At 40.2% G+C, this 25,631-nt stretch overlaps 1 protein-coding gene across 5 annotated transcripts; it reads left to right on the top strand.

The window, feature by feature from the left end:
- Nucleotides 1-7,527: 7,527 nt before the first annotated feature.
- LOC133395653 (cyclic AMP-responsive element-binding protein 5-like) lies at nucleotides 7,528-25,527 on the top strand. 5 transcript variants are annotated; one of them, XM_061664747.1, is made up of 11 exons: nucleotides 7,528-7,584; nucleotides 11,765-11,831; nucleotides 12,722-12,815; nucleotides 13,769-13,878; nucleotides 15,049-15,281; nucleotides 17,987-18,113; nucleotides 18,366-18,437; nucleotides 22,561-22,896; nucleotides 22,974-23,216; nucleotides 23,295-23,403; nucleotides 24,922-25,527. In XM_061664747.1, the coding sequence occupies exons 2-11, from the start codon at nucleotides 11,778-11,780 to the stop codon at nucleotides 25,053-25,055; spliced, it is 1,512 nt and encodes a 503-aa protein (XP_061520731.1). In that variant the 5' UTR covers nucleotides 7,528-7,584; nucleotides 11,765-11,777; the 3' UTR covers nucleotides 25,056-25,527. The 5 variants fall into 5 exon arrangements, with proteins under 5 accessions (XP_061520731.1, XP_061520734.1, XP_061520730.1 ...); XM_061664750.1 differs by lacking the exon at nucleotides 7,528-7,584 and adding an exon at nucleotides 7,596-7,925 and having other exon boundaries at nucleotides 22,723-22,896; XM_061664746.1 differs by lacking the exon at nucleotides 7,528-7,584 and adding an exon at nucleotides 7,596-7,925.
- The last annotated feature ends 104 nt before the right edge of the window (nucleotides 25,528-25,631 follow it).

Here is a 25,631-nt window from a genome sequence, read left to right as displayed (position 1 = left end):
AAATTATGACCACATTGCTCATTTGGGTGTGTTTTACCCACAAAAAGAAGAACATAAAACAACGTTGCATATGTGATGCATCTCTGCCACAGGCGTCAAAGGTGGAGAGCTTGTGATGAATGAACTTGACTGGCCTGCGTAGAGTCCAGACCTCAACCTGCTTTGGGATGAATTCGAGCGGAGACTGACTGTCTCGTCCAACATCAGTGTGTGAATTCACAAATCTGGAAAAATGGTCAAAATTCCCATGAACACACTTCTTAACCTTGTTGAAACCCTTCCCAGAAGAGTTGACGCTGTTATCGCTGCAAATGCTGGTGGTCTATTGTTCATCCATCTATGCCAGCGACCTATAGTGACAGGCAGAACAATTAAATAATCTTCCACGAGATGTCAGAAGGTACTATTAACCTGTGTATATGCCTGTTGCCATTCATACAACAAAAATATCATATACTGTACATCTATATCAACTGTATGTCTATTTATCTCTTTCACTCTCTCGCTCTCTGTATTATTATTTACTGTGTATGTATTTACTGTGTATCCATTATTTGATTAGATATTACCAGATTACCAAATAACTAGCAACCCTTTATTGCTCAGTGACTGTTTTTTGTCAATGTCTTTATGTCTCAAAAGTGTTCTCTGTCAATTGACTGTCTGTTGTCATACTAGAGCGGCTCTGACTACTGGAGACAAATTCCTTGTGTGTGTTTTTGGATATACTTGGCAAATAAAGATGATTCTGATCTGATTCTGATTAACCAATTTTAGGAAATAACACCACCATTATCTTACTGATGTAAATGCTCTATGAGCCGGATTTAAGGAAGGAACGAGCCATATGTGGCCCACAGGGCATACTTTGCCAACCCTTGGTCTAGGTCAGGGGTCGGCAACCCAAAATGTTCAAAGAGCCATTTCGACCCAAAAAAAACAAAACACAAATCTGTCTGAAGCCGCAGAAAATTTAAAGCCTTATATAAGCCTTATAATGAAGGCAACGCATGCTGTAAGTGTCTATATAAGTCTACTATCCAAATGACATAATGAGCATTTATGATTAAATGTTTATTTTTCCGGCAGCGCATCCTGGAGGGAATGACGCACCACGTGACTACTCTGCTGTACGATGGTGTTTTAAGTTTAACTTCCATTATTGATGTGTTATGTTTCGTTGCATTGATGAAATTATAGAAATATAATAAAGAAAACAGATTTATTTGGGGTGTCATTTTTAGTTTGAGAATTCAAAAAAAAAAAAAAAAATGGAACCTGCCTCCTGTAATTTCAGACCTCCCCGTGGAAATAGAATGCAATCCTCAATAATACAAACGATCCTCTTCTCTTTTCCCACTTATCTGGGCAACAGACCGAGTGTAATAAAACAGCAGTTTTTTGAAAAGGTAAGTACTACGAAAAGAAGTCAGTTTCATTCCGATTAATAAAATAAAATAATGCACTATCCTCTTCTCTTTCCCCCCTAATGGCGGCAACAGACACAAATGAATAGGCTACAATTGCACATGAGTGTGATAAATCACAGCCTGCAATTCAAACGCAGCCTGCTTAAATAATAAAACAGCAGCCTTTTGAAAAGGTAAAGTATATCAAATTCAAATAATAGTTTAAATTCGATTTCTGTGCATTAGCCTCTTCTCTTGAGTGTCCTACAAATGCAAAGTAAGTCAGTGCAAAGTAAAAAGCAGCATCCTCTTCTCTTTTGACACGCACAATAAAACGCGTCCATCCTCGGACCTGAGCAACAAAACACAATAATATCCCTGTGTGTCATTCCAAATATATACTGACAATAATCAGAAACTACTTTGTAAAAACAGACACTTTGTTTCTAAATAATTGCCTATGACAGAATTGTGTTCTTACCCGTTTAATGTGACTTCTGTTTTCGATCATCACTGGACAGCTTCTCAACATCGTGCATGTAAGATGACTGCAAGCTCTCATCTGTGAGACGGTTGCTGTAGTTCATGTTTGAGAATATCTGCTCTCACAGGTATGTTGATCTCAAGATGGATAATACTCCAAATGCATATTTCTTCATGTTCCTAACTTCAAACACAAGTTTCTCGAGGCTTTGAATTTTGCTCCATTCGTGGCTTTGGGCAAGCTGGGCTTTCTGGCGAGTGACATTTTCAAGCTCGGCTGTCAGAATTCTGAATTGGGACACCCATACGTTTCCATTTCGAAGTCAGCTTGATTTACTCCTGGGAATGTGTACAACAAGGACAGCTAGCATGTCTTTCCACATGGCTCTTTTTGTTACTTGACAACTTCTCCTTACAAAGCAGGCATGTAGGCAAACCTTCCGCGTTGGCAATGAAAGCAAATGATTCGGTCCATGAACTGTTGAATCCTCAGCTATCTTTCTCTTTTTCCCTTTGCGATCCATGGCCCATCACGCGACAGCCACCTGCCATGCCGACCTCAAAAAAGCGCGCGTCGCAGCCTATGATGCAAATCTTCGTTGACAGAAATGTTGAAATTTAATATTTATTCCACACATTTTTTACAGCATTGGAAAACATTAAGAATCGTTGTGTCATGTTTGCCCTCCTATAGAAACCACATTCAAACAAAGAATACATGTTCTCCTCCATCTTTTTTTCCCCATTTTCATACATTTTTGAAAAAGCTCCAGGGAGCCACTAGGGCGGCGCTAAAGAGCCGCAGGTGGCCGAGCCCCGGTCGAGGTGAAACATTTCGGGGACAGCATAAGCGGGCTTTGTCTTGTCTCAACCATTAGATATTGATTTTTAAGATTCATCATTCCTTAAGTCTCACAAAACTATGAAGCGGTATGATAATAGAACTGTATAAAATGAATTAGATTTGGATACTGTTGGTGTGTATGTATCAATTTTAAAATGGAAGCTGCATCAGCCACTGATAACACCACAGCTCAATCTATAAAGTTTACTGATTAATGTGACCCGATAATGGTTCAGTTCAGAGAACTTTGGATGGGTTTATGGTTTCGTGTGTGTGCGTGCGTGGCTCCCAGAGAGAGGAGAATGTTTTTTAAATCGCTGAGGTTGACTGATCAGGGCTGTCTGGCCTGTGTTAGGCCCGTTAATTGACCAGTATAACAAACAGCCTGCCATAAAAGCATTGGCCACTGACCTCAACAAACTCACTCGTGACGTGCTGGGAGCACACACTTTGCCTTTTTATTCACTCACATCTTGTCCATAAATAAAAAACAAAGATGGTGTAGTTAGTACATGATAATACAAATACAGTAGGCTACTAGCTAACACCATTGCATCACATTAAATTCCAATTTCCATACATAACAGCTTCTCCACTAAGTAAACTGAATACACATGACAATGTGTAACCATACTTGTGTGGATGATGTACCAAATGGAAATTCATACTGTCTATATTCATCCATTATTGTATTAGCATAAAACTATCTTCCTCCCACATTACCCAACATGCATGTGAGGCAAATTTATTATTGTAAATTGTCCATAGGTGTGATTTTGAGAGTGATTTGTTGTTAGTCAATATGTGGCCTGCGGTTGACTGGCGACCAATCAAGGGTGTACCCTGCCTCTAACCCGAAGTCAACTGGGATGAACTCCAGTCACACCATTGAGGACAAGCAGTTCAGAAAATAAATGTCCTAAGTGAAAGTAATGTAATCTAATCCACAGTTTGGTCCACAAGATAATTTAGCCTTTATACACAACCACAATGGACAATCAATATGTGATTAAAATGTGGACTTTCAGATTTAATTTAAGCTATTTCATACAAATATGTCATACGGCATTCAGGATTCACAGTCATTTAATGCAGAGTTCATCAATTTCCAGGGGCTTAAATGTCTTTGCACTAACATAGTGTATCGTTAACTTGCCACAACATCTCCATTCCCTTTTACAAATGATGCAGGTGCATTAAAGATTTGATGGAGAGTGGATTTCAGGTATTTGGCACCTGCCTGACAGGTGCTACCAATATGAAGTCCAATTATATCTCAATGCAAGTGAAGGAGGCATTCATGAATCTGAGAAATTTCGGTTTTCCAACAGTTGTGCTGCACAAGAATAAAAATATATAAAAATCAATAGCCCAAAAGTAAATTATTTACAACGTGAAGCAAAGAGACTGGGCAGAATGACCAGTGGGCGTACATGTGGCACCAGTACATGAATGATAAATACTATATGTGGATGTAAAAGACACAGTGTACATACTCAATACGTATCGGTAGATTCTTTACTGTATATACGAAGGTGAATGTGAACAGCAGCACAATATTCAATAGCATTGTATATAGCACAAAAAAAATGAATACCTGTACACTGCATCTATAAATAGTAATTGAGAATTAAATAAACACCGGCAGTGCAGTGACAACTGTACGACCAATCCATTTTTTATAACACTTATTCTCATTAGGGTCATGGGTAAGCTGCACGCTATCCCAGCTGACTTTGAGCGACAGGCGGGCTACACTCTCTTCTGGTCGCCAGCCAATTGCAAGACTGCAGCGATAAGGAAACATGAATAAATAAAACACCCAAAAGTTGTGTGCATGCTATTGAGAGCAGTTGCAAAGTATGACCTGCGCTGCCTCTCCTTCACACATTTGGCCTTGAAACAGTGTGTCACTGAAGATGCTGCTGAGTGGAGTTGGTACACAGCTTAAATTAGAAGTGATCGAATGGAGTCTTAACAAGGTTTCTTTGTCATGTATGTCCAACTAGAATGTGCATTTGTATGGATTAGCAATGCCCATTTTTCCTCACGATAAGTAATGAGTCTCATAATAAACAGCAGGCAATGGGAAAACCGGTTCTTCACCACACCTGTCCTGTCCTGGCCAATCCTATCCTGTCCTGTCCCTTTCTCACAGGGTGTAGCACTGCTGTATAGAACCTGACTCCAATGTAACATTGGTTTAGTCATATACAGTACTGCAATGTTTTGTTTGTTTTTCTTACAGCAAGTCCTTAGAGTCTTAACTTGTGTGTGTTTTTTCTCTCTGTCTGTCCCCCCTCAAACCTCGTACTGTCCGACAGCATTTTCCAATAAATATCCATCATAATACAAATAACTACAGTGGGAGTATATAAAACTCCCCTTGAGCACAGACAAGGTTTTTCAGCCTACAGTATGTATACAGATCCTCAATTCTGTTTGATCAAGCTCCAGAGCAGGACAGGTAAACAAATACATACATACATACATACATACATGTGCACCAGAGCGGAAATGCGTAACAAAATCAGACCGCAGAGATGAACAAAACAACTTTACTCATCATTAACTGTACAGTATTTACAGTATCCTGCTCATCCAAAAATGACCAGTAAAGAGCTAATGCAGCCATGGGCTATGATACAGTCATTGGGAAAAGAGGGGGAAATTAACATTTTTCCAGGCCAGATGACAACAACCTTCTTTAAAGCGCCACATATCACGGTTGCAAGTTCTTCTGGAGAGAACTAGCTAATGACTGCTGTAGACACACACATGGAGAGGAAGAGGTAGATGTAATCCAAGAGGTATTGTCTGCCCCACAGAACCAATCAAAGACTTCCTGGTTGCCGTCATTCGCTTGCGAGTGTGCCCGCCTCCTCCAGTTAAGTGTTACTGTGCACTGGCACGCACCCGCGCTGTAAAACATCCCCTATCTTGGCTCAAAACAGAACTTTGATTCACATCCACATGGGGGGAATGGCTGTGAACACAACATGACATCATCACAACTTCCTGTTTGGGCTTGTTGCCTTAGTCATGCTCATTTGCATACTCCACTCCATTGGTGGATGATGAGTCAGTAGGGCTGGGTCCCATTTCACACTTGTACCACAACAAAATTCTACTCCTCCAGTCTCCCCCAGCCTGGCTCGAGCACAGGAAAGCTTGACCAAACATGGCAGACATGACTGCCACGCTTGGCTCAATGGACATGTGAATGGACACATTCCATTTGTGCTCTTGAGGATTCTAAAATGTTTGTAAACTAACAGTTCATTGGATTGAGGAAACTAACGAGTCCAAATGTTGTAACTTTAATAAAAGTCTTAAGAAACAAATGCCTAATAATTTATGGATAAGTGATTAGGTATAATGCCGGCCTATGAGAGAGAGAGAGAGTCACTGGGTAAATTCTCCTACACTTCCAAATCATTGCTTGTCTCCATCTTTGAGGCACTTTTGAGGAACATCGTGTCATCAGTACTCCAATGGTTTAAAGACAAAGTGAATATAAAAATTACATACTGCATAGTGAGAGTGTTAATGTAATTTGTATCCGACCGAACATTCATTTTTTGGAATATGGGAGGAAGTCGGTGTACTTGGAGAAAACCCACGCAAGCACAGCGAGAATATGTAAACTCTACACAGGAAGTCCGGGGCTGAGATTCAAACCCCCAACCTCAAAACTCTGATTGAGACATGCTGCCACCATTTAAAATGTATACAACAGTGATTTTCAGTGTGGTACGAGTACCACTAGTGGTATGCAGGGTCTCTGTCGTGGTACATGAAAGGATCACTGCTGAAGTACAGTTCAGTTGTATTTAACTTTGAAATTCTATACATTCAATTCATTTAATATTTAAGAACTGTTTGTTTTTTAAACTTTTATTTAGGTAAAATGTTTCTTTAACTCTTATGTGCAATACATTTTGAGTGAATTATTATTTCATTATATTCCCCCTATATTTAAGGGCAGTGTTAATGTTCAAATTGCATAATGCTACAGTGACCGACAATAATATGAAATATACTTTTTAGGGAATGAAACCTAAATGTCTTGTTTTTGACTATTTTGTACTGCGTTTTAATGTTATTATTATTAATCAGTTTGGTCATTGTGGTGGTACTTGGTGTAAAAAGCTTGAGAACCACTGGTCTACAACAAATATATATATATATATATATATATATATATATATATATATATATATATATATATATATTTTTTTTTTTTTTTTAATTCCTCTTTCTACTGTCTTTTTACATAGAACTGTAAATTACTTTTTATTATTTATTTATTTTATTTACGCATAAGAGCTATTTATTTTCTTTTTTAAACAAAAGATGTCTGTAAAAAAAAAAATCGACATTTTTATTTTTTTTAATATATATTTTATAAATCAACTATTTGATGTTATATCACAGCTTTTCATTGATCCACTGATATGTGTTTGCGGTTGAATCACTGTTACCATAGTTAAAGGAACCGTAGCTTGATTTTGACACCTAACCTCGACGACCGCGGGACGTCCCTTCGCGATTCCCCCAGACAGCGACCCACCCGGCGGTTCGCTTCCGTGCGGCAGCCGGTTGGAGCTCCGGTAGAGAAGTAGTCTTGTCTGCTTGCGCCCCTTCACTCCCCCTCGTCAACCGACCGGCCGGTGTGGAGCTAAGCCCCGCCCACCCCACTCCGGACGGGACCGCAATGATTTAGAAGTTCAGGAATCCCACGTGACGTCACATGGGATGATGTAATGCATCTGTAAATAGAATGTATTGTAATCTCGCACCAGTCCAACGTGGTTCCTCGCGCCGCTTGTCGCTCTTCACTTGAAGGTAGGCTAGCGGCTGTCTGCTCCCCATTCATAAAACTTACGAGCTGTCCTACCAACTTGTTGACTTGCTTTATGCTCGGTTTAAAAAAAAAAAGAACAAATTGGGAAGTTTGACTGTCCCGGAGGAGCGTCTTTTCGCCGGTCGGTGGTCTATTCGGGGGGATTTGACAGCACAGCACAGCGCCGTACCGGACTTGGTTTTGTTTTAAGGAACTTTATTTGGGAAATACAAATACTGTACACTGGATCAGAACCCGGAGAGGATTTGATGCTCAGAAGGACCGAGCAGCTTTGTTTTGAATGAACTCCAAATGCGATGTTGACATCCGGCAACAACAGGAAGTTAGTTCGGATTATTATTATTATTATTATTACTATTATTATTACTTGTATTTATTTTTATATTATATATTTGTTTATTTATTATATATTTTATATATTTACTATATAAAATGTTAAGACTTTCTGTTTCTTGTTCCTATTAGGCCAACTATCTTTTAAAGAGTAATATTACATTAAAAAAAATAATTATTATACTGTATGTACCATATTATATGAAATCTTATACACATGTTAATTTACTACTACTTTTTTTACGATAAATCTTACACCTCAAGTAATTAGTTATGCATTTTTTTCATTATGAAATAGTGTATATATACTGTAATGGTATACTTATTTAATTTAATTATTTCTGCTTATTTCTATCACTACAACTTTTATATTAATATGATATATTAAAACCCTTATTATGATGATGATAATGATTTGGCATACGGAATTATATATGGAATTTTTTCTATATTTAATGTTATTATTTCTGCTTGTCATTCCCATTGCTACTAATTTTTAATAATATGAATATAATATATAATACATACAATAACAGTTCAATTATTATCCCTCCATCCATCCATCCATTTTCCAAACTGCTTCTCCTCACTAGGGTCACGGGCATGCTGGAGCCTATCCCAGCTATCTTCGGGTGAGAGGCGGGGTACAACCCGAACTGGTCGCCGGCCACTCGCAGGGCACATACTAACAAACAACCATTCACATTCACACCTACGGGCAATTTAGAGTCTTGAATCAACCTAGCCTGCGTGTTTTTGTGATGTGGGAGGAAAGCGGAGTACCCGGGGAAAACCCACCCAGGCACGGGGAGAACATGTGCCAGTTCAATTATGATGATGATGATGATGATTATGGCGGCACGGTGGACGACTGATTAGAGCATTTGCCTCACAGTTCTGAGGACCGGGGTCCAATCCCCGGCCCCGCCTGTGTGGAGTTTGCATGTTCTCCCCGTGCCTGCGTGGGTTTTCTCCGGGAACTCCCGTTTCCTCCCACATCCCAAAGACATGCATGGTAGGTTAATTGAAGACTTTAAATTGCCCGTAGGTGTGAATGTGAGTTCGAATGTTTGTTTGTTTATATGTGCCCTGCGATTGGCTGGCAACCGGTTCAGGGTGTACCCCGCCTCTTGCCCGATGATAGCTGGGATAGGCTCCAGCGCGCCCGCGACCCTAGTGAGGAGAAGCGGCTCAGAAAATGGATGCGTGGATGGATGGATGATGAGGAATATTATTACGTTATTTATATTGTATAAGTACCATTATATTCACAATATTGTTTTTAAATATTTCTGCTTAATCCTATCACTACACATTTTATATTAATAATATAATACATAAAATGAATTTACATTAAAAATATTATGACATGACTTATGTGGCATTATAATAATTATTATTATTATCGTCATTATTATTGTTGTTGTTATTATTATTCTTAATAATAACATATCAGAAATATTATATATAATTAATTATATTTTTTTAAAATCAGCTTATTCCTATTACTAAAACGTTTCTAATAATAATAATAATATGGTGGACGACTGGCTAGCACATGCGCCTCACAGTTCTGAGGACCCGGATTCAAATCTGGCCTTTTGTAATGTTATAGTACATAAAAAAAATAGTTATTATTTTGATTATTATTGAAACAGATAAGGAAAGCAGTCCAATTTCTGTTATTATCCCAAAGGATAATCTGGTGTAAAACATCATCAACATGCTGTCTGGTATTTTGTTGGATTTATGTATTTAAAAGGTGGCGTCACCCTGCATTGATGTAATCAGTGTGACAGAAGGTTTTGCTTGAAATGTGCTGACTCTGCTCATTTCCCAAGCACTGCTGAATGAAGCCAAAGAGGCATCAACTGTACTTGCTTGGGTCTATCTATCTATCTATCTATCTATCTATCTATCTATCTATCTATCTATCTATCTATCTATCTATCTATCTATCTATCTATCTATCTATCTATCTATCTATCTATCTATCTATCTATCTATCTATCTATCTATCTATCTATCTATCTATCTATCTATCTATCTATCTATCTATCTATCTATCTAATCTATCTATCTATCTTTCTATCTATGCTTCTGTCCATCCTTCCTTTCTTTCTTTTTTTCCATTTTGACACACGCATACACTTGCTCACACTCACACACATGCGCGCACACGCACACGCACACACCTATGAAGTCACCTCTACTTTCCAGGGTGTTTGGAAAATTGGGGCTGAAGCAGGTTCAAACCTGTCAGGAGTCGGCCTTTGCAGCCCTCCCCTTTGCTGCCACCTCCTGCCCTCATTCCTTCCGCCTTCCATTCATTGTAGCCTCCTCCTCTTCTCTGTCTCTCTCTTTACCCCACTGCCCTTTCCAGTCCACTGCCTCAATCACCTTTATGTCACTCTACACCATGTAACCCCCCCCCTTGTTTCTATGTCTTATTGAGGCATGTGCCTCTGCCCTGACTATTAACTAGCCTGAAAGTCAAGAGCGCGTCGCCTTTGTGATCTCGATGTGTCCACCAATCAAATCCTGATCTGGCTTGTGTTTATCTATAGCAGGATGGGTAAGCAACATCCCGCATCACTGCTGTCAACATGTACTGTATCACTGTAGTAGTACTGCAACTGTACCTAAAAGTGATGTGGTGATATTTTTTGGGCAAGGATTAGGGTTGCAAAATTGGAAACTTTCCATGGGAATTAATGGGAATGAACGGAAATAAATTTGGAGGTTCTTTAAGGGAAATTAAATATACAGTGGTGCCTTGAGATATGAGTTAATTCGTTCCGTAAACACGGTCTGAAGTCAAAACACGTGTACAATCATCTTTCACCATTGAAATAAACGGAAATGCAATTTATACGTTCCAGCCTCCCCAAAAAAACACTAAAATTCGTTTTTGAACCTGCTTTTTCATTAGGAAAATTGCACTTAGCAGCAGTGTACTGTATAGAAATACAGTAATAACATTTGCTCTCCACATAACCTACAAACAGAGAAAATACAAGCGCAAAACATGACTGTACCTAATGTAATGTCCTTCCTTGTTCTTCTTCTGTGGGGTTGATTGGCATTTGGCAAACCATCTTAACGGTGGCACTGAAAACATCATAGGTTTGTTCCGTACTGAACTAAACCAAACGGTACCATTGTTGGCACAGAGCATGGCCTACTGTGGAAAATGCCAGGCTAGCAGCACTGACACCTCAAAAGTCATAATCACATCACCGGCTTAATAGTGGAAGAACTGGAGGGGTCAAGCCTGCGTTAGCGTGACCCAAGCGCTCTATTTGTGTTGATATTTATATCCTACGATGACTTGATTTTGATGCAAGGCATGTCAAGCATGTGTCCTTTTTATCCCATTACATTATCATGCACTGATGCTTGGCTGATAAAATCTATTCCCTAATGCAACATGATAAAAGTGCATGCTAGTACAGTCGTCTCTTGTAATAGATGCTTGTTTTCTTTAAAACAACAGATTAGGCTGCGAGCTGATTCAAAAAGATAACTCCACATACAATGCAATGTATGTTTGTTGCTGCTTCTACATGCACCAAAGGGATCATTTTCTTCAAGATAATGTTGCGGCATCTACCCCGTAACACCTCACTTCTCACAGTAAATACATGATAATAGGAAGTGTAACACGCTATCTGCGGTTGCGGGATTTGTCTCTTGGAAATATAGAGCAGAAAATGCCTCCTGCATGACATCACCACACAGTAACTGCAAGATGAGTAAGATAGTCCCTCGCATACAGTGTGATTATCCTGCTGCTAAACATGCTGCCCTCATTCTCTCTTTGTGTAGGCCTGCATATGACATGAATGACAAACAGGACAGGCCTTATGTGTGCGAGGCCCCTGGCTGCTCTCAGGTCAGTTTCCTATTTCTTCTTTTTAAAAAAAACATCTTGCATTATACTCTTCATTTGATACACCCAAACTTCATTAGAATGCATATCTCATGTAGATAAATGGCCAGTGTACATGTAATATGAGTGTCCTCGTCAAAAGTCTTACAAACTGCAGGCCTTCAAAACTAGACATGGGAAGACCAGAAAGCAGCACATTACAATAGTCGAGGTGAGATGTAACAAATGCATTAACTATGATCTCTGCGTCATTAGTGGCCGCGGATAGAATAGGCCATATCTTCCATCGATATTACAGAGGTGAAAAAAATGCAGTTCTGGTAATATTCTTAATGTGCATTTGAAAGGAAAGAGTTGAGTCAAATATAAGGGCAGGATTTTTTTGCTGAGTTACTTTGAGTAATGGCCCTTTCATCAAAAACGTAGTGGTGTCCTTAAACAAATGCCTGTGCCAAGAATCAAACAGCTTAGTTTTCTCAAGGTTAAGAAGCAAAAAGTTACAGGAGAGCTGTTGTTTAATCTCAACGAGACAAGCCTCCAGATTACAGCACCCGCATGGGTTATTTATTTTAAAGACATGTATAGTTGGTTATCGTGAGAATAAGAGTGAAAGCTAACATTATATTTGCGTATGATAACGCCAAGTGACAGCATGTACTGTAAATAATGAAAAATAGAGATTCGAGGACCGATCCATGCGGGACTCCGCAAGTGATATTACGATACTCAGAGGTCGCATTGCTATGGGTTACAGCGTGTGTCCTTTCTGAGAGATTATTATTATTATAAAAACCGATGGCTCAATGTATTGCTCATTTTGAGCACCCTATTTGACACGCCATCCAGGCATAAAGCATCTGTACACATCTGTTGCTATAATTTTCATTCTGCAGCGCTTCCAGTTTGAGGAGCATCTAATCATCCACAGACACAAACATGAGATGACCCTCAGGTTCTCCTCCACCAAGACGGATACGACTTTTACCGGTGAGAGAGCGCACACACAAAAACATCCCCGCCTCACAAATCCAGTTAGTCTTCATTGGTTTGGCCCAGGGACTGCTTTAGGCAGTATAACACCACATAATACAGTATAAAACCACATAAGATCAGTAGAGGCTTTTTAAAATGTATTTTATTTTTTTGCCGCGTGCACACTATCCCCCATCTGATCACAGCAAATGATGTCACCATCTATAAAGACCACTTTAAATTAAAAACATTGGTCGATTCAGGCATCAGTTCCACTGAGATGATAAATCATAAAAGACAGCAGAACATGTCATCATTTTCATCCCATTGGTTAGACTAATAGTAATGTGACATGGCCGTAACCATAGAAACAGCGGTCTGCCCGGACACATACCGTACATCAACATGATTTAAAAGTTCTCCAGACTCCCCAGTGTGTCTGTGTGTTCATATTCATTTCAAGTATCATGCATGGAATCTTCCCTCAATACGAAGGAGCCAGTTGACCCTTGACCCCTGCATGTGTAGACAGCTCAGAGAGACAGACTGATGCTATCGTAAGAGAGAATGAGAAGCTTCTGTTACACACAGGTCCCTCGAAATTGTCACATTAGAGCCATAACGGAAGACCTGGTATTTATCTGCCTTTGCCTATTAGACAGAACCCGCCAGCGTTGAATCATATAATTAGATGCATAACGATGTCGGTCGTGACAATTGCTTTCGCCACAACTAGGAACTACCTAATGAAGATAAGCGCCATGGAAAATGGATGGATGGGCTTGGTGCAGCATATACAGTTCAGGGACATGGAAAAAGTGGTCAAATCCCATCCATCCATATAGAGCGACGGTTAAAGGGACTTGAGATGCGTTTTTTCATTTTGTAAATTAGCAGCACAAGAGCACGAAGCATCTTTGTTTGACGTCTCTTTTGGTCTTGGTCTCTCTTATATGTGACCCCTCCAGACCAGACCCCGACCCCAACTCGGTTTTTGCAGAACTGTGAAGAAGTAGGTCTATTCAAGGAGATAGAGGAGGAGTTTCTGCAGGCGCAAGAAGAGGAGGAGAGCAAACAGGTATGGTTTTGCTACACTCTAACTGAGGTTGAATGTGTTCATAGCATGTGAGGCCTGCTCGTGTTATGAATGACAGCTGAGACTGAGGATGATTATCGTTACCTGAACTGGGTGTAGAAGAAATTGTATTAGCATTATATAACAAATTGTAAATGAGTTGAGTTGAGTTGTAAATGTGTACGTAGGATATTTTATTCTAATAATAAAATCATTCATTGTCATTGAAAAAAAATACTATTCATAAATAATTATCATTGATGAACTAATTATCTAATAAAAGTAAAAACATTTTAACCAGAAATGTTTTTTATTTTATTTAGAATATTCAAATAGATAATTATTCAATTATGTATTTGAGCACAAAATAAAAAAAAGAATAAATACATTTAAATTAACCCATTTCAGAAAGAAACAGCAAAATGACAGTTTCCCTCACTGGAAAAACATTAGATTTTTTTCTTTTATAAATAAAATAAAATAAATCTGATATATAGAATAGGTGAATCTGTGGTCGAACCGCGAGTATGCGGGGGTCCTCTGGTATCACCTCATCATATTATTACATATACACAATTGGCTCTGTGTTTTATTGTTATATATTTTTAACAACAATACGAATTTGAAATCACCAGTCATGGAAAATAGTGACAATCAAATACTTACTTTAAGTATAGAACTTTGGTTCAACTTCACTGACTGACTTATTAACTTAAAGATTTGATGAAGAAAATCCTTGTAAGATCTGTTAAAATTGAAGAAAATGTCCTAATTTGGCGCAGATTTCCTGACAAAATGAAAGGAACAAATCAATTTCGCAAGAAACATACAGTAGGGGCACATTAAATGATGTGGCGGGCCCCCAGGTCTAAAGTGTGATTGAGACAAAAGTAGTCCTTTGCTGTCATCTTATGGCATTAAACCCTTCTGGGGGGGGGGCGGATGTCAATTACGTGTGGCTTTTCACTATTCATGGCAATCCCCCACGAAATGCAGGCACGACACTCGATAATGAGACTACTCAGTGGGCCAGGCTAAGGAACAGAGCAGACCGTATTTGGCTCCTGAGCCATACTTTGCCGACCCCTGCTTTGTGGCATTAGCATGGTTAAAATGACTATAAAGACTGTCTACCCACTACAGCTGTTTTGTCGCTCCCTGCTCTTCCCGCAGACAGTTTCCCATAATGGGTCGTGTTGTATGAATCAGCACCAGCTCAAAGCCCAGCTCCAGCACCCGCATCACCAGCCACCTCTGCACCATCCCCACGCCCATTCCCTGCAGCACCCTCAGTCCCACGGTCCCATGATTGGCCCGAGTTGCAGCCTGGCTACCCAGCAAGCCGTATCCTCCTCCCTGTCTGGATCAGCCAACAGCCAGGCCCCATCCATGCTCACACACTCAGGGTAAGCATAATAGGTAACACACCCAATCAGTTAATAACCATCCTCATCGTTTCTCTTAAAAGTGAGAACAAAAATAGTAAAAGGCGAGAGAAGAGCTACTCATGACTTACTCCCCTGCACATTTGTAAAGCTTATGGAGGTCCGGACAATGCGTAAGCATCTTTCGTTGTTCCCACGGATTATTATTACACAGGTCAACAGACGGATTGGATTAGATAATCCTGTAATAGTCCGAGGACTGGAAAATCTGTAGCATTACAACAACAAAAGTACACTGTCAAGGCATAACATTAGGTACACCTGCGCAGTTTAATGAGCTCCAATACATGATAACAGTGATCTTGCTTGATCGACATCGGTCAGTGTAATATTTTGGTTACCTTAGCAACATCGCTGGGGGAAAACATCAATATCATATCGTCACTGTCGGCCAGAAACCCCAATTTTATATTTTTTCACAAATCCGATACGGATTTGGTCTGCTCCCGTCGTCAGTTATTTTTGCGCATTATTAACCACTTCAAATAACGTCATGGAAACAAACTTATTAACGCCATTGAACACTTGGAATTGTCTGAGAAGTGTCATAGAACGCTGCCTCTTCCCTCATTCTGCGGGAGCCGTGCGGCATTATGCCGCCTAAAGATTGAAAGTCTGGATGATTTTTAGACAATAATGTATAATGAGATACATTTGAGTAAGCCTGTTTTGTTAAAAATGGATCGCTGTAACGCTTCGGCTCAGAGGGAAGCGGTCAGCCACGGAGGTAAAATTGCACACAGCGATTTTTAGCATATTAAATTAGCAGTTGAACATGGTTTTAGGGTGATGTGTTGATGTTGGTGCACAATGGTATATGATAGCAACATAAGGTATAATTCCAACTTGTACAATCCAGTGTTTAGTAACTCAAGCAAGATGGCGATTTTTGGATTGAAAAGTTGTAATTTTGGAAAAATTGTAATTGAAAAGTTGTAATTTTGGAGATGGAGCGACGATATGTGAAGAAGATAGAGCAAGTATTTTTCCTGACCTATACCAATCTTTCAAATGACAGCAAACAAAACAAAAGCCTCCTTTGACAAAATTGTTTTGCGTTTTATGAGAGAATAATGGGTCTGTCGAGGAAATGATAGTTCATTGGGAACCATCTGATATGATTTTCTGTACAGTAGATCAGTGAGCAGCTGCATCCAGACGGCGGGTCCACGAAAGTGTTGCTCATTCAACCATGCATCGAGTGTCTGAATTTTTCCCCTGATGTTTGCCTTCAGTTTCCATAGCAACCAGGCCCCCTGGCCCTCTGCCTAAAGGCCCGGTATAACTCTTGTGCTTACATCAAGAAATGCTGCTTTTGGACCGTCTGCACTTTGCTGTAAAGCTAAACGGTCCACATGCCTCAGATTCAGTCATGACATCATTGGCGATGACCTCAGTACGGCCGTGGAGGCCCACGCTGTCACGCTGGCTGGCGGCCAGGGTGTTTCGGTCAGCACATGGAACCATTCCCCGCTGTGATTCCTCAGCTTCTCCTTTTCCTCCTTCGCTGTCTTTTCCTTCATATACAGTAGGCTCACTCTCAAATGTTGTCAGCTTTTATCATAAATAATAGTACATTATACAACTTTTGCTCACAGAATGATTTTGCTTTGTTAGAACTGGACATTCTGAAGTACTGTACAGTTAACCCCCCACAGGGATACGATCCAGATCCACCTGAGTGGGTGAAAATAATATAGAGAGACACACACTCTCTCTCTCTCTCTCTCTCTCTCTCTCTCATCCCACATGCTTTTTACAGATTTTAACTTGTTAAAACACACTTAAAGTATTCTTTACCTTGCACATTTCTCCAATTAAGAGGCAAAGCGTGCTTCCTTCAAGGTTTTTATTAGTCACTTCCAGTTGAAGTTCACTGTAAAATTCACACATAAAGCAAAAGACAATTAAACATGATATATTTAGCCACCAAAATGTTCAACCAAACTTTATCATTTTGTCTAATGAAAGTTCGCTAGCTTAATGCTAACATATAATGTGAAACACCACAGAGGGGCAAACAGAAATTAGCGTAGATGATACGGTTTGATTATGGCTTGAATTATAAACCTACAAAAAACTGCTACTTTAATTCATGCAAAGTAGCAACACTTAAAAACAGAGCATACGACAGTACTCACAGGCATACAGTATATTCTCTTTGCTCCGTGGGCACAATGGAGCTTGGAGGTTATATGGAGGACCTGCTCTAGCCTTTTCTTGCTTCTTAATTATGATACCCCTCTTGCTATAGCGGCTGCAATATTTACAAATATTTTTTATGTCATATCAGTCAAACTGAAATGAAAATAAAAATAATTCAAAATGGATGTTGCATATAATTGGCATAAATCCATTGTTACCTTTGTACTTAAGTACATTTCAATTTGTACTTTTTTTTTTTTTTTACCTTTACATAAATGAAGGAGTTGAATGAGAATGTTTGAATCTTTTACACAAGCATCTCTGTACTGTCTCTCTGTAAGTATACTGTACATGTCATCTATTTATCCCTCCCTATTTTATCTCAGCTCCATCTGCCATTAAAACCTGGATATAAATGTCAATTTGCACCTCTGTCTCTAAGCCGCATTAGTGAAACATTATCCCTGGCATGAACCGCCCCCCCTCACTCCCCCCCTCTCCCTCTCTCTGGTTGACAACAGGCCTGTCCCCGGACCCCCCTCTTCCCTCCTCCACATACGCAACAGACACTGTCAACCGCTGCCAGCCTCGCTGCCTGGCACCCTGCCCGACCCCGCCATGCAAGGGGCATCTGCTCAGCACATGTCCGTAAGTACAGCTCTGTCGCCGACCTATACGCTGTGGCTTTGTGCGCATCCGAATGATTTATCAGATGCAGTACATTGGTTAAAGCGGTCGAGATGCCCTTGTTAGAAATATTCATGGCTGACAGAAAGAAAACCCACTTCTTTCTTGAGGATGAATTAATCAAAAGTGTCAAACAGATGGATGTGACCTTACGGGGAGCTTTTATTCTCGGGGGGGAAACTTTGATTTTTGCGTCATTTATTTATTCTTCAGATGGAGAAGCAGATGTCTTGTATAATGGGTATACCAGGACCCATAAACAACCCGCCCTGTTCTTCGCCTCAGGTACTGAACAGTCAGCTATAAAGGAAATATTTTATTCCTGTGTATGCAGATCACTCCCTCTTCCTCTGCTAAGAACATCAGGCCCTATAAAAGTCTATCACTGTAGGAGCAAAATAAGCGTGCAATCCAAATCATTACATTCTTTTTCAGTTCCCTTATAGCTATGTTGCAACCTGTCTGGCTCACATAAAAAGAGAACCCCATTGATTTTGAATTATACCCCATTCAAGTTCAAGTTGGTCATGAAAGTTGAAGATTAAAGCAGACATTATTGTAATAAACGATCACAGGAATCATAAAGTCTGTTCATTTTGCAAATATTTGTATTATTATATTTTTATTTTTATTCAGTTATTCCCTGTAACATGGCACCTGTGGTTTTGGTGCATTCTGTCTACCTTAAGTCTCAAATGAACCATATATTCTGTTTGACTAATGAGGGTTGCAATGAAAAAGTAAAACAACAGCCACGGTTTACTTTGGCAAGTGCCAATAACAACAGTTGACAATATTACCATGCTTATTCTTGAAGCTTCTTTTAAGTTCACAAGAGTTGTCTTCCTTTTTGCTCATTTTAAAGGATATAGTTGTCTCAACAACTTTCCAAAAATATCATCTGTTATGAACTGTGGGTATTAAAAGTCTACACCCCCCTGTTCAAATAGCGTGTGTGTGATATAAAAAAAGAAGTCTAAGATAAATCATTTCAAAACATTTTACACTGTTAATGTGACCTAAACATCTGTATTTTTTTTTTATATACCGGTATATATCTTTTCGAGGGGGTAAGTAAAAATAAATAACTGAAATAATGTGGTTGCACAAGTGAGCACACCCTCTTATAACTGGTATTTGTTGGCTCTGTTCACAATTAAGACACAGTACATGTCCTGGCCGGCTTTTTGCTTGTTTTAATTTCTCTAATATATGTGTGTGTGTGTGTGTGTGTGTGTGTGTATGGTTTTTATAGTCCGCAAGCAGTTATTTAATGGAACAAGTCATTTTGATCATCTATATTCTATTTTCATAATCATATTAATTGCTGTCCACCCTGTCGTTATGGGGTAACTTCCCCTGTGAGAAACTCTCTGATGTTTTCAGTTACATTCTGACAAGTATTTTGTCTTTCTTCAATGGAGGCCAAAACAGTGGATAGCTTCAGAATAAATATTTACACTTATCTTTCTTAATTTTCATCATATCGTGTGTAGTTGGATGTTGTCAACCTTAAAATGTCCCCTCTGTCATTCATTCATTCATTCATCTTCCGTTCCGCTTCTCCTCACTAGGGTCGCGGGCGTGCTGGAGCCTATCCCAGCTATCTCTGGGCGAGAGACGGGGTACACCCTGAACTGGTCGCCAGCCAATCGCAGGGCAGATAGAAACAAACAACCATTCGTACTCACATTCAATTGATAAAAAAAAAAAAAAAAAAAACTTTCAGAAATTCAAAATACAGTATACATGTTAAACAAGTCACTGATGGTGTAGTGGTACACTCGCCTGACTTTGGTGCAGGCAGCGTGGGTTCAGTTCCCACTCAGTGACGGCCTGAATGTGAATGCGAATGGTTGTCAGTGTCTATATGTACCCTGCGACTGACTGGCGACCCGTTCAGGGTGTAGTCCGCCTTTCGCCCGAAGTCAGCTGGCATAGGCTCCAGCGTCCCGCGACCCTAACCAGGATAAGCGGTGTTGAAAATGGATGGATGTTAAACAATACAGCTTGCTAAGTGAATCGTCTTGCTAAGTGAAGGGTCACCATGTGTTTCATTAAATGCAAACATTCGCCAAAAATGTCCACCCTGTTAGCAAGCTCACATATTTTGCTGTTTGCATGTACATGGTCTGCTTACAGTTAATTTTATTTTTTTTAACGTTGGGTGCTTGAACCATATGCATTTCTAACAGAATGTCATCTACTTAATACAATGAATATGAAGTTCATTGGAAAATCAATACATTTGGGGGTGAAATGGGGAAGTCTCAAAGGCACCTTATGGTCATATTGACTCAACAACTGTATTCATAACTAACTCGACAACATTTTCCACACTTTTTCTCATCGATTTTGCTCAATACTGTTCTCATTCAGCATAGGAGATAAATTACATTTCCAAGCTCAGGGAACAAGTATCCGAATGGCTCGATTGCACAGTAAAAGTTAAAGTGCTTTGTGTACACTTATGTGTCTTCATTCACTGATGCCCTCAGTCAGAAATATTAACAGCGTGTGTCATCCAGGCCAAGGAGATCCATGATGTAATCATGGGCCCCACTGTCAGCGTGTTTCTATGTAGTAAACAGAGCCGAAATACTCGTGCCCCGTCCTGTTCCGTCGGTGCGTGTGCGCGCGCGCGCGTGTGTGTGTGTGTGTGCGTGTGTGTGTCTGGTGAAGCTGGCACAGACAGCTGAGTGAGCTCATCCTTGGCAGCCATTAAATGTGCTCCCTTTTTTTTTTTTTCCCTGTCTCTGGATGGCTGAAGTGGAAGAGGAGGGGAAAAAGTCAGCTTGCCTCTCTTAAAGAAATATTGTGTAACTTGGAGCAGATAGTGATATTGCCATGGAGGGGGGTGATGTCATGTTGCAAATATGATCTCTCCCCCTTCCCTCCCGCTCTCTCTCTCGCTGTTTCTCTCGAGCACTCATTCTCTCCTTTGTCAAGTGCAGGAGAAAGGTGAAATGAGGTTTAAATGAACCCGTACAGTCTATTTGGTCAAATATGCAAGAGCGAAAATATCAATCAAGCATTTATTAAAAAATTCAATCGCTGAATGAGGCGAGGTCTGTGCGATTTGAGGCGGCTGGTAGGGTCGGAGCTTATCTGCTGTTTCTAATTCAGTTGGGTAGCCGTAGGGGGGAGGGCAGAACGCACTCTCACACCTGCCAGGGCAAAAGTGGAAAGCAGTTGGATCACAAGAATTCACATACAATTGTTTTTCAAATCAGTTGAACTAAAAAGGGGGATTATTTGATTTTCAATGACGCAACAACCTTATTGTCTTTCGTGATGTCATAGCATGGCAAGAGTAGCTGAGGGAAAATTGCTACACATTTCTTCCTCGACTGTACTTACCACTTGTTTCCAACCAGATTTTCATAGCTATTAAATGCAGTTGGATGTTCAATTTAGAGAAGTTCAAATGAAGTTCCCCTGTAAAGATTATAGAGCATTTTAGGTTCATACTGAAATTTCCCCTGAAACACAAATATCACTAACTATTTGTAAGCAGTGTATGTGGTCAAACATTTATTTATATTCAGTGTATGGACCTTTCATCTGACTTCCCTCCTTACTAATCCCTAATCTATTTCTGCTGTGTATCGAGCAATATTTACCATATTGAAAGTATAATAAGCATCATTATAAACCTTCTCTATTACAGTGGTGCCTTGGGAGAAATGAGAGTTCTATTCGTTGTGTGACCATGCTCATTCGTAAACGCTCAAATCATCTTTCCCCATTGAAATGAATGAAAATGCCATGAATCAGTTCTAGCCTCCCCCTCAAAAAAGTGTGTAACGTGTTTGTTAATAAGAAAAATAGCAATCTTTAATGTTGCACTTTTAATAAAAAAAAAATACAGCATTGGCATAATGAAATCAATTGTAACGAATTGAACCATTTTTGGCAATTTTTTGCTTCAGTTCAATGGACATGGTGCTGCTCCTTCTGTTTTGTGCGCCTTGGCCACCTGGGGACAGTATATTACAGACTTACGGATATACTGTACATGGAGCGGTCACAGCTCCTCAGTAAGCTGCAGTGATATTAGTCTTTCTTCGCAGAGGATAAATAATATATGCCTGTGGGTATGCTTGTATTATCTGTCTACATGTGTTGCTGCACAGTTTACTCCAACTTGGAGTAGCAATAAACAGCTTGAAGCCTTGAATTGTTCACTAGGTGCCAAACTGTTACTTGTTGTCAAGTGAGTTGAGTTGCGTTCACTGCCAACATACAGTATTTGTGTCTCCATTTTTTTTCTTGCGAGCCAGAGCAAAAAATTGACCAAACGATGGCTCGTATCTAGAAAAACTCTTCAGTGGTGTCACTCGTATGTCGGGGCACCACTCTATATGACTGAAGTATTTTATATGACAAGTTTTATGCTTCCGTTTAGAGGTCCAAGCAGATGATGGGCCATCACTATCAACGCCAGCACCCAGTAATGACCCCTTTAAACAATCCGACGGGTTCATTGATGGAGATCATGTCACAGCGCCACCAGGCTCCTCTACTGCAACACTCCCTTCACCACCATCATCATTCTCATCATCCTCAGCTTACTGCTCCACCACTCAGCTACCAACACCGATGCCATCCCACTCATCCACAGCACCTCGGGAGCCCCAACAGCCACCCTCACCCGTCAAGGAACACGCCAGCGCACCAATCCCCCCCCGCCCACCTCCCCCAAGGGTCACCTCCTGCACCCCCATTGTCTGTACCTGCACAGGTAAAATGTCTCTCCATCACCAGTCAGCTTCTTGAAGTCATCTTTCAGCATTTAAATAGGACTTTTTGTTTTCACAGGTATCACCGGTTCCACAGCAAATGCACCCGTGCCACTCGCCACACTCCGAGCATGCACTGCAGGCAGGCGGAAGCTGCGGCCGTCGAAGGAGGACGGCCGAGCAGGACCCCGACGAACGCCGGCAAAAGTTCCTGGAACGCAACCGAGCAGCTGCCACCCGCTGCAGACAGAAGAGGAAATTGTGGGTGTCGTCGCTGGAGAAGAAAGCTGAGGAGCTGACACACACCAACCTTCAGCTTCAGGTGGGACGGATACACTGTTTTCGAACAAGAACACACTCTGGGAACACATTTTCAATTCAAAGATGCGTTTGTACCCAGAATGAGGTGACGTCATTGAGGTCGGAGGTTGGTCAGCTGAAGCAGATTCTGCTCACCCACAAGGACTGTCCCGTCACAGCCCGACAGAGAGAAGCACAGGGGTACCATAGTGAGTAATATCCACACTACCCTTCGCTCAGACTTGGCCTTATCTCACAATAAACCCTTCCACCACGACATCACACGTACTTCCGGGTGACAAAAGCTCAAGCATTACCTGAATAAACAAACCCTTCTGTAATTTGACCAAGGCAGAGTGATTGAGAAAACAGGTTAAATGGCTTGAATGATGATTTCAGCTTTCTTCTGTATCGTAGTAGTTTTAATGTGTGAAGTGTCCGTCGAAAAGAAGATGTTACATGAGGTACATTGCTTCGAATTACATAATTTACATTTCAACAGGCAAGTTCATTAAAAAAATTGATTTGGTAGAATTTCAGACATCGTTAACCTGATCATTGAGGGACTGGCTAATTGAAGGCAGTCTTGCGATCTTCTCTGTGCAACAATTTATGTTCAGGTATTTGAAGGAAATCGAGAAAAAAACAAAACGTTTGGGGACTATCTGGCGGTGCAACCCCAAACACAACATATTTTTTCATCGTTTTCAGTTCAGGTCAGCAGTAGTCATTTCTGCCACCCGGAAATACCCTGATGCCTATTGTTTACAAACATATGAAAAGGTCAAAATCGACACCCTCTGTGGGTAAAATTTTTACAAACAAATACAGTGGATATCAAAAAGTCGACACACCCCTGTTCAAATGGCAGTTTTTCTGATGTAAAAAAAAAATACAATTAATATAAATAATTCAATTTATCATCTAAAAAAATATTAATTTCAGATGTTCTAGTAGGATTTTACTGAGATTTCCTGTAGCCCGAAGATTTTGTGCTAAAACTGACTGTTATTTCGAACTGTTCATAATTCCTCAGTTGGAACGTAATGAAGTCTCCCAAACACATATTATGCGCTGCTGAAACCAACGTTGGACTTTTTTGCCATAATTCCAAAACGTGTGTTTGGCGCAAACATACTGTAATACGGCTCATCACCAAAAGCACACAATACCTACGATGAGGCACAGTGGTAGCAGCATCATGTTTTGGGGCTGTTTTTCTTCAACTGGAACTGGGGCCTTCGACAAAGTGGAGGGAATTTCAAACAGTTCAGGATAGCTGTCAGTGGTAGCGCAAAACCTTTAGGCTTCTCCTAGAAACTGAAAGAAAAAAAAGTCAGTAGAAGCCTACTAGAACATCTAAACTTGATTTGGGATTGATCAGAGGCACTTTAAAGGGTTGCAGTTGTGTGCTGATGAGTTTGAATGTGATTGGTTCATTCTGAAGCACAGCCACATCCCAGTTATAAGATGGTGTGCAGACATGTGCAACCACATTATTTCACCACAGCTTCACATGAAGCCGGCGCATGGCACAAAAAAAGGTTGGGGACCTGATGATGTACAGTACTGATATTTGTAAAAATAAAATATATTCCCATGAATCTGGAATTTAAAGGATTTTGTTGAATTGTTGGGCATGCACCACACAGGAGTACGGACAAGAGTACGCAGCACAACCAGCGAAGGATCAAGTGACTTTGATTGACAGCTGTCTCTGTGTCCAGCTGCAGGGGTGAGCCCGGGAGGAAGTCCCGCCCCTGTAGAGTCTGGGTGTCATCGGCAGGCCATCCAACACAACAGCATCACCACTTCCTCGGTGAGAGGCAACGCACACCACGACCCAATGCCTGGACGCTAGAGATCGGACGGGACATTTTTTATTTTTATTTCAATTTTTTAGTGTCTTTAGCTCTGTCCATTACAAATGGTGCATAAAATATCACCGATAAAAGCTTTTAAAATGGTTGCAGCATCGAGTTTGTTGGCCGCTAACTAGGGAGGCTCATTTCATTTGGCTTTGCTCCTGTATCTTGCACTAATTTTGAAATATAAATACTATAAGCTCCTATTTTTAACTGAGCATATGCAAATGTGCACCTTTTGCCTTCTCCTCAAAGCAGGGGCAGCTTTAAAAAAGAAGATGACTATATATTTTTATACAATTAATAATAAGAACACCTTTTTTAGATATGTCATTGCATCATAATTTCAATTCAATAAGTTCTTTTTTGAAAAGCCATTTAATGATGCAATATTTCCTTCCAGGCACTTTTTAAATAACTTTCTCGAAAGCGGCAACTCTTCATTGAATTCCTGTTAGCATAATTTAATTTGCACTTGAGTTTCTCTTTTTGTACTGTAAAGATGTTGACTGTACATCTATAATATTAATTAAAAAAAATCTTGTTCTGCGTTTCCCCCCTCATTGTTGTTG

The sequence above is a fragment of the Phycodurus eques genome, chromosome 20, assembly GCF_024500275.1.
Source record: "Phycodurus eques isolate BA_2022a chromosome 20, UOR_Pequ_1.1, whole genome shotgun sequence".
In the NCBI taxonomy this organism is placed as follows: domain Eukaryota; kingdom Metazoa; phylum Chordata; class Actinopteri; order Syngnathiformes; family Syngnathidae; genus Phycodurus; species Phycodurus eques.
This window is presented reverse-complemented; position numbering and strand designations above follow the sequence as displayed.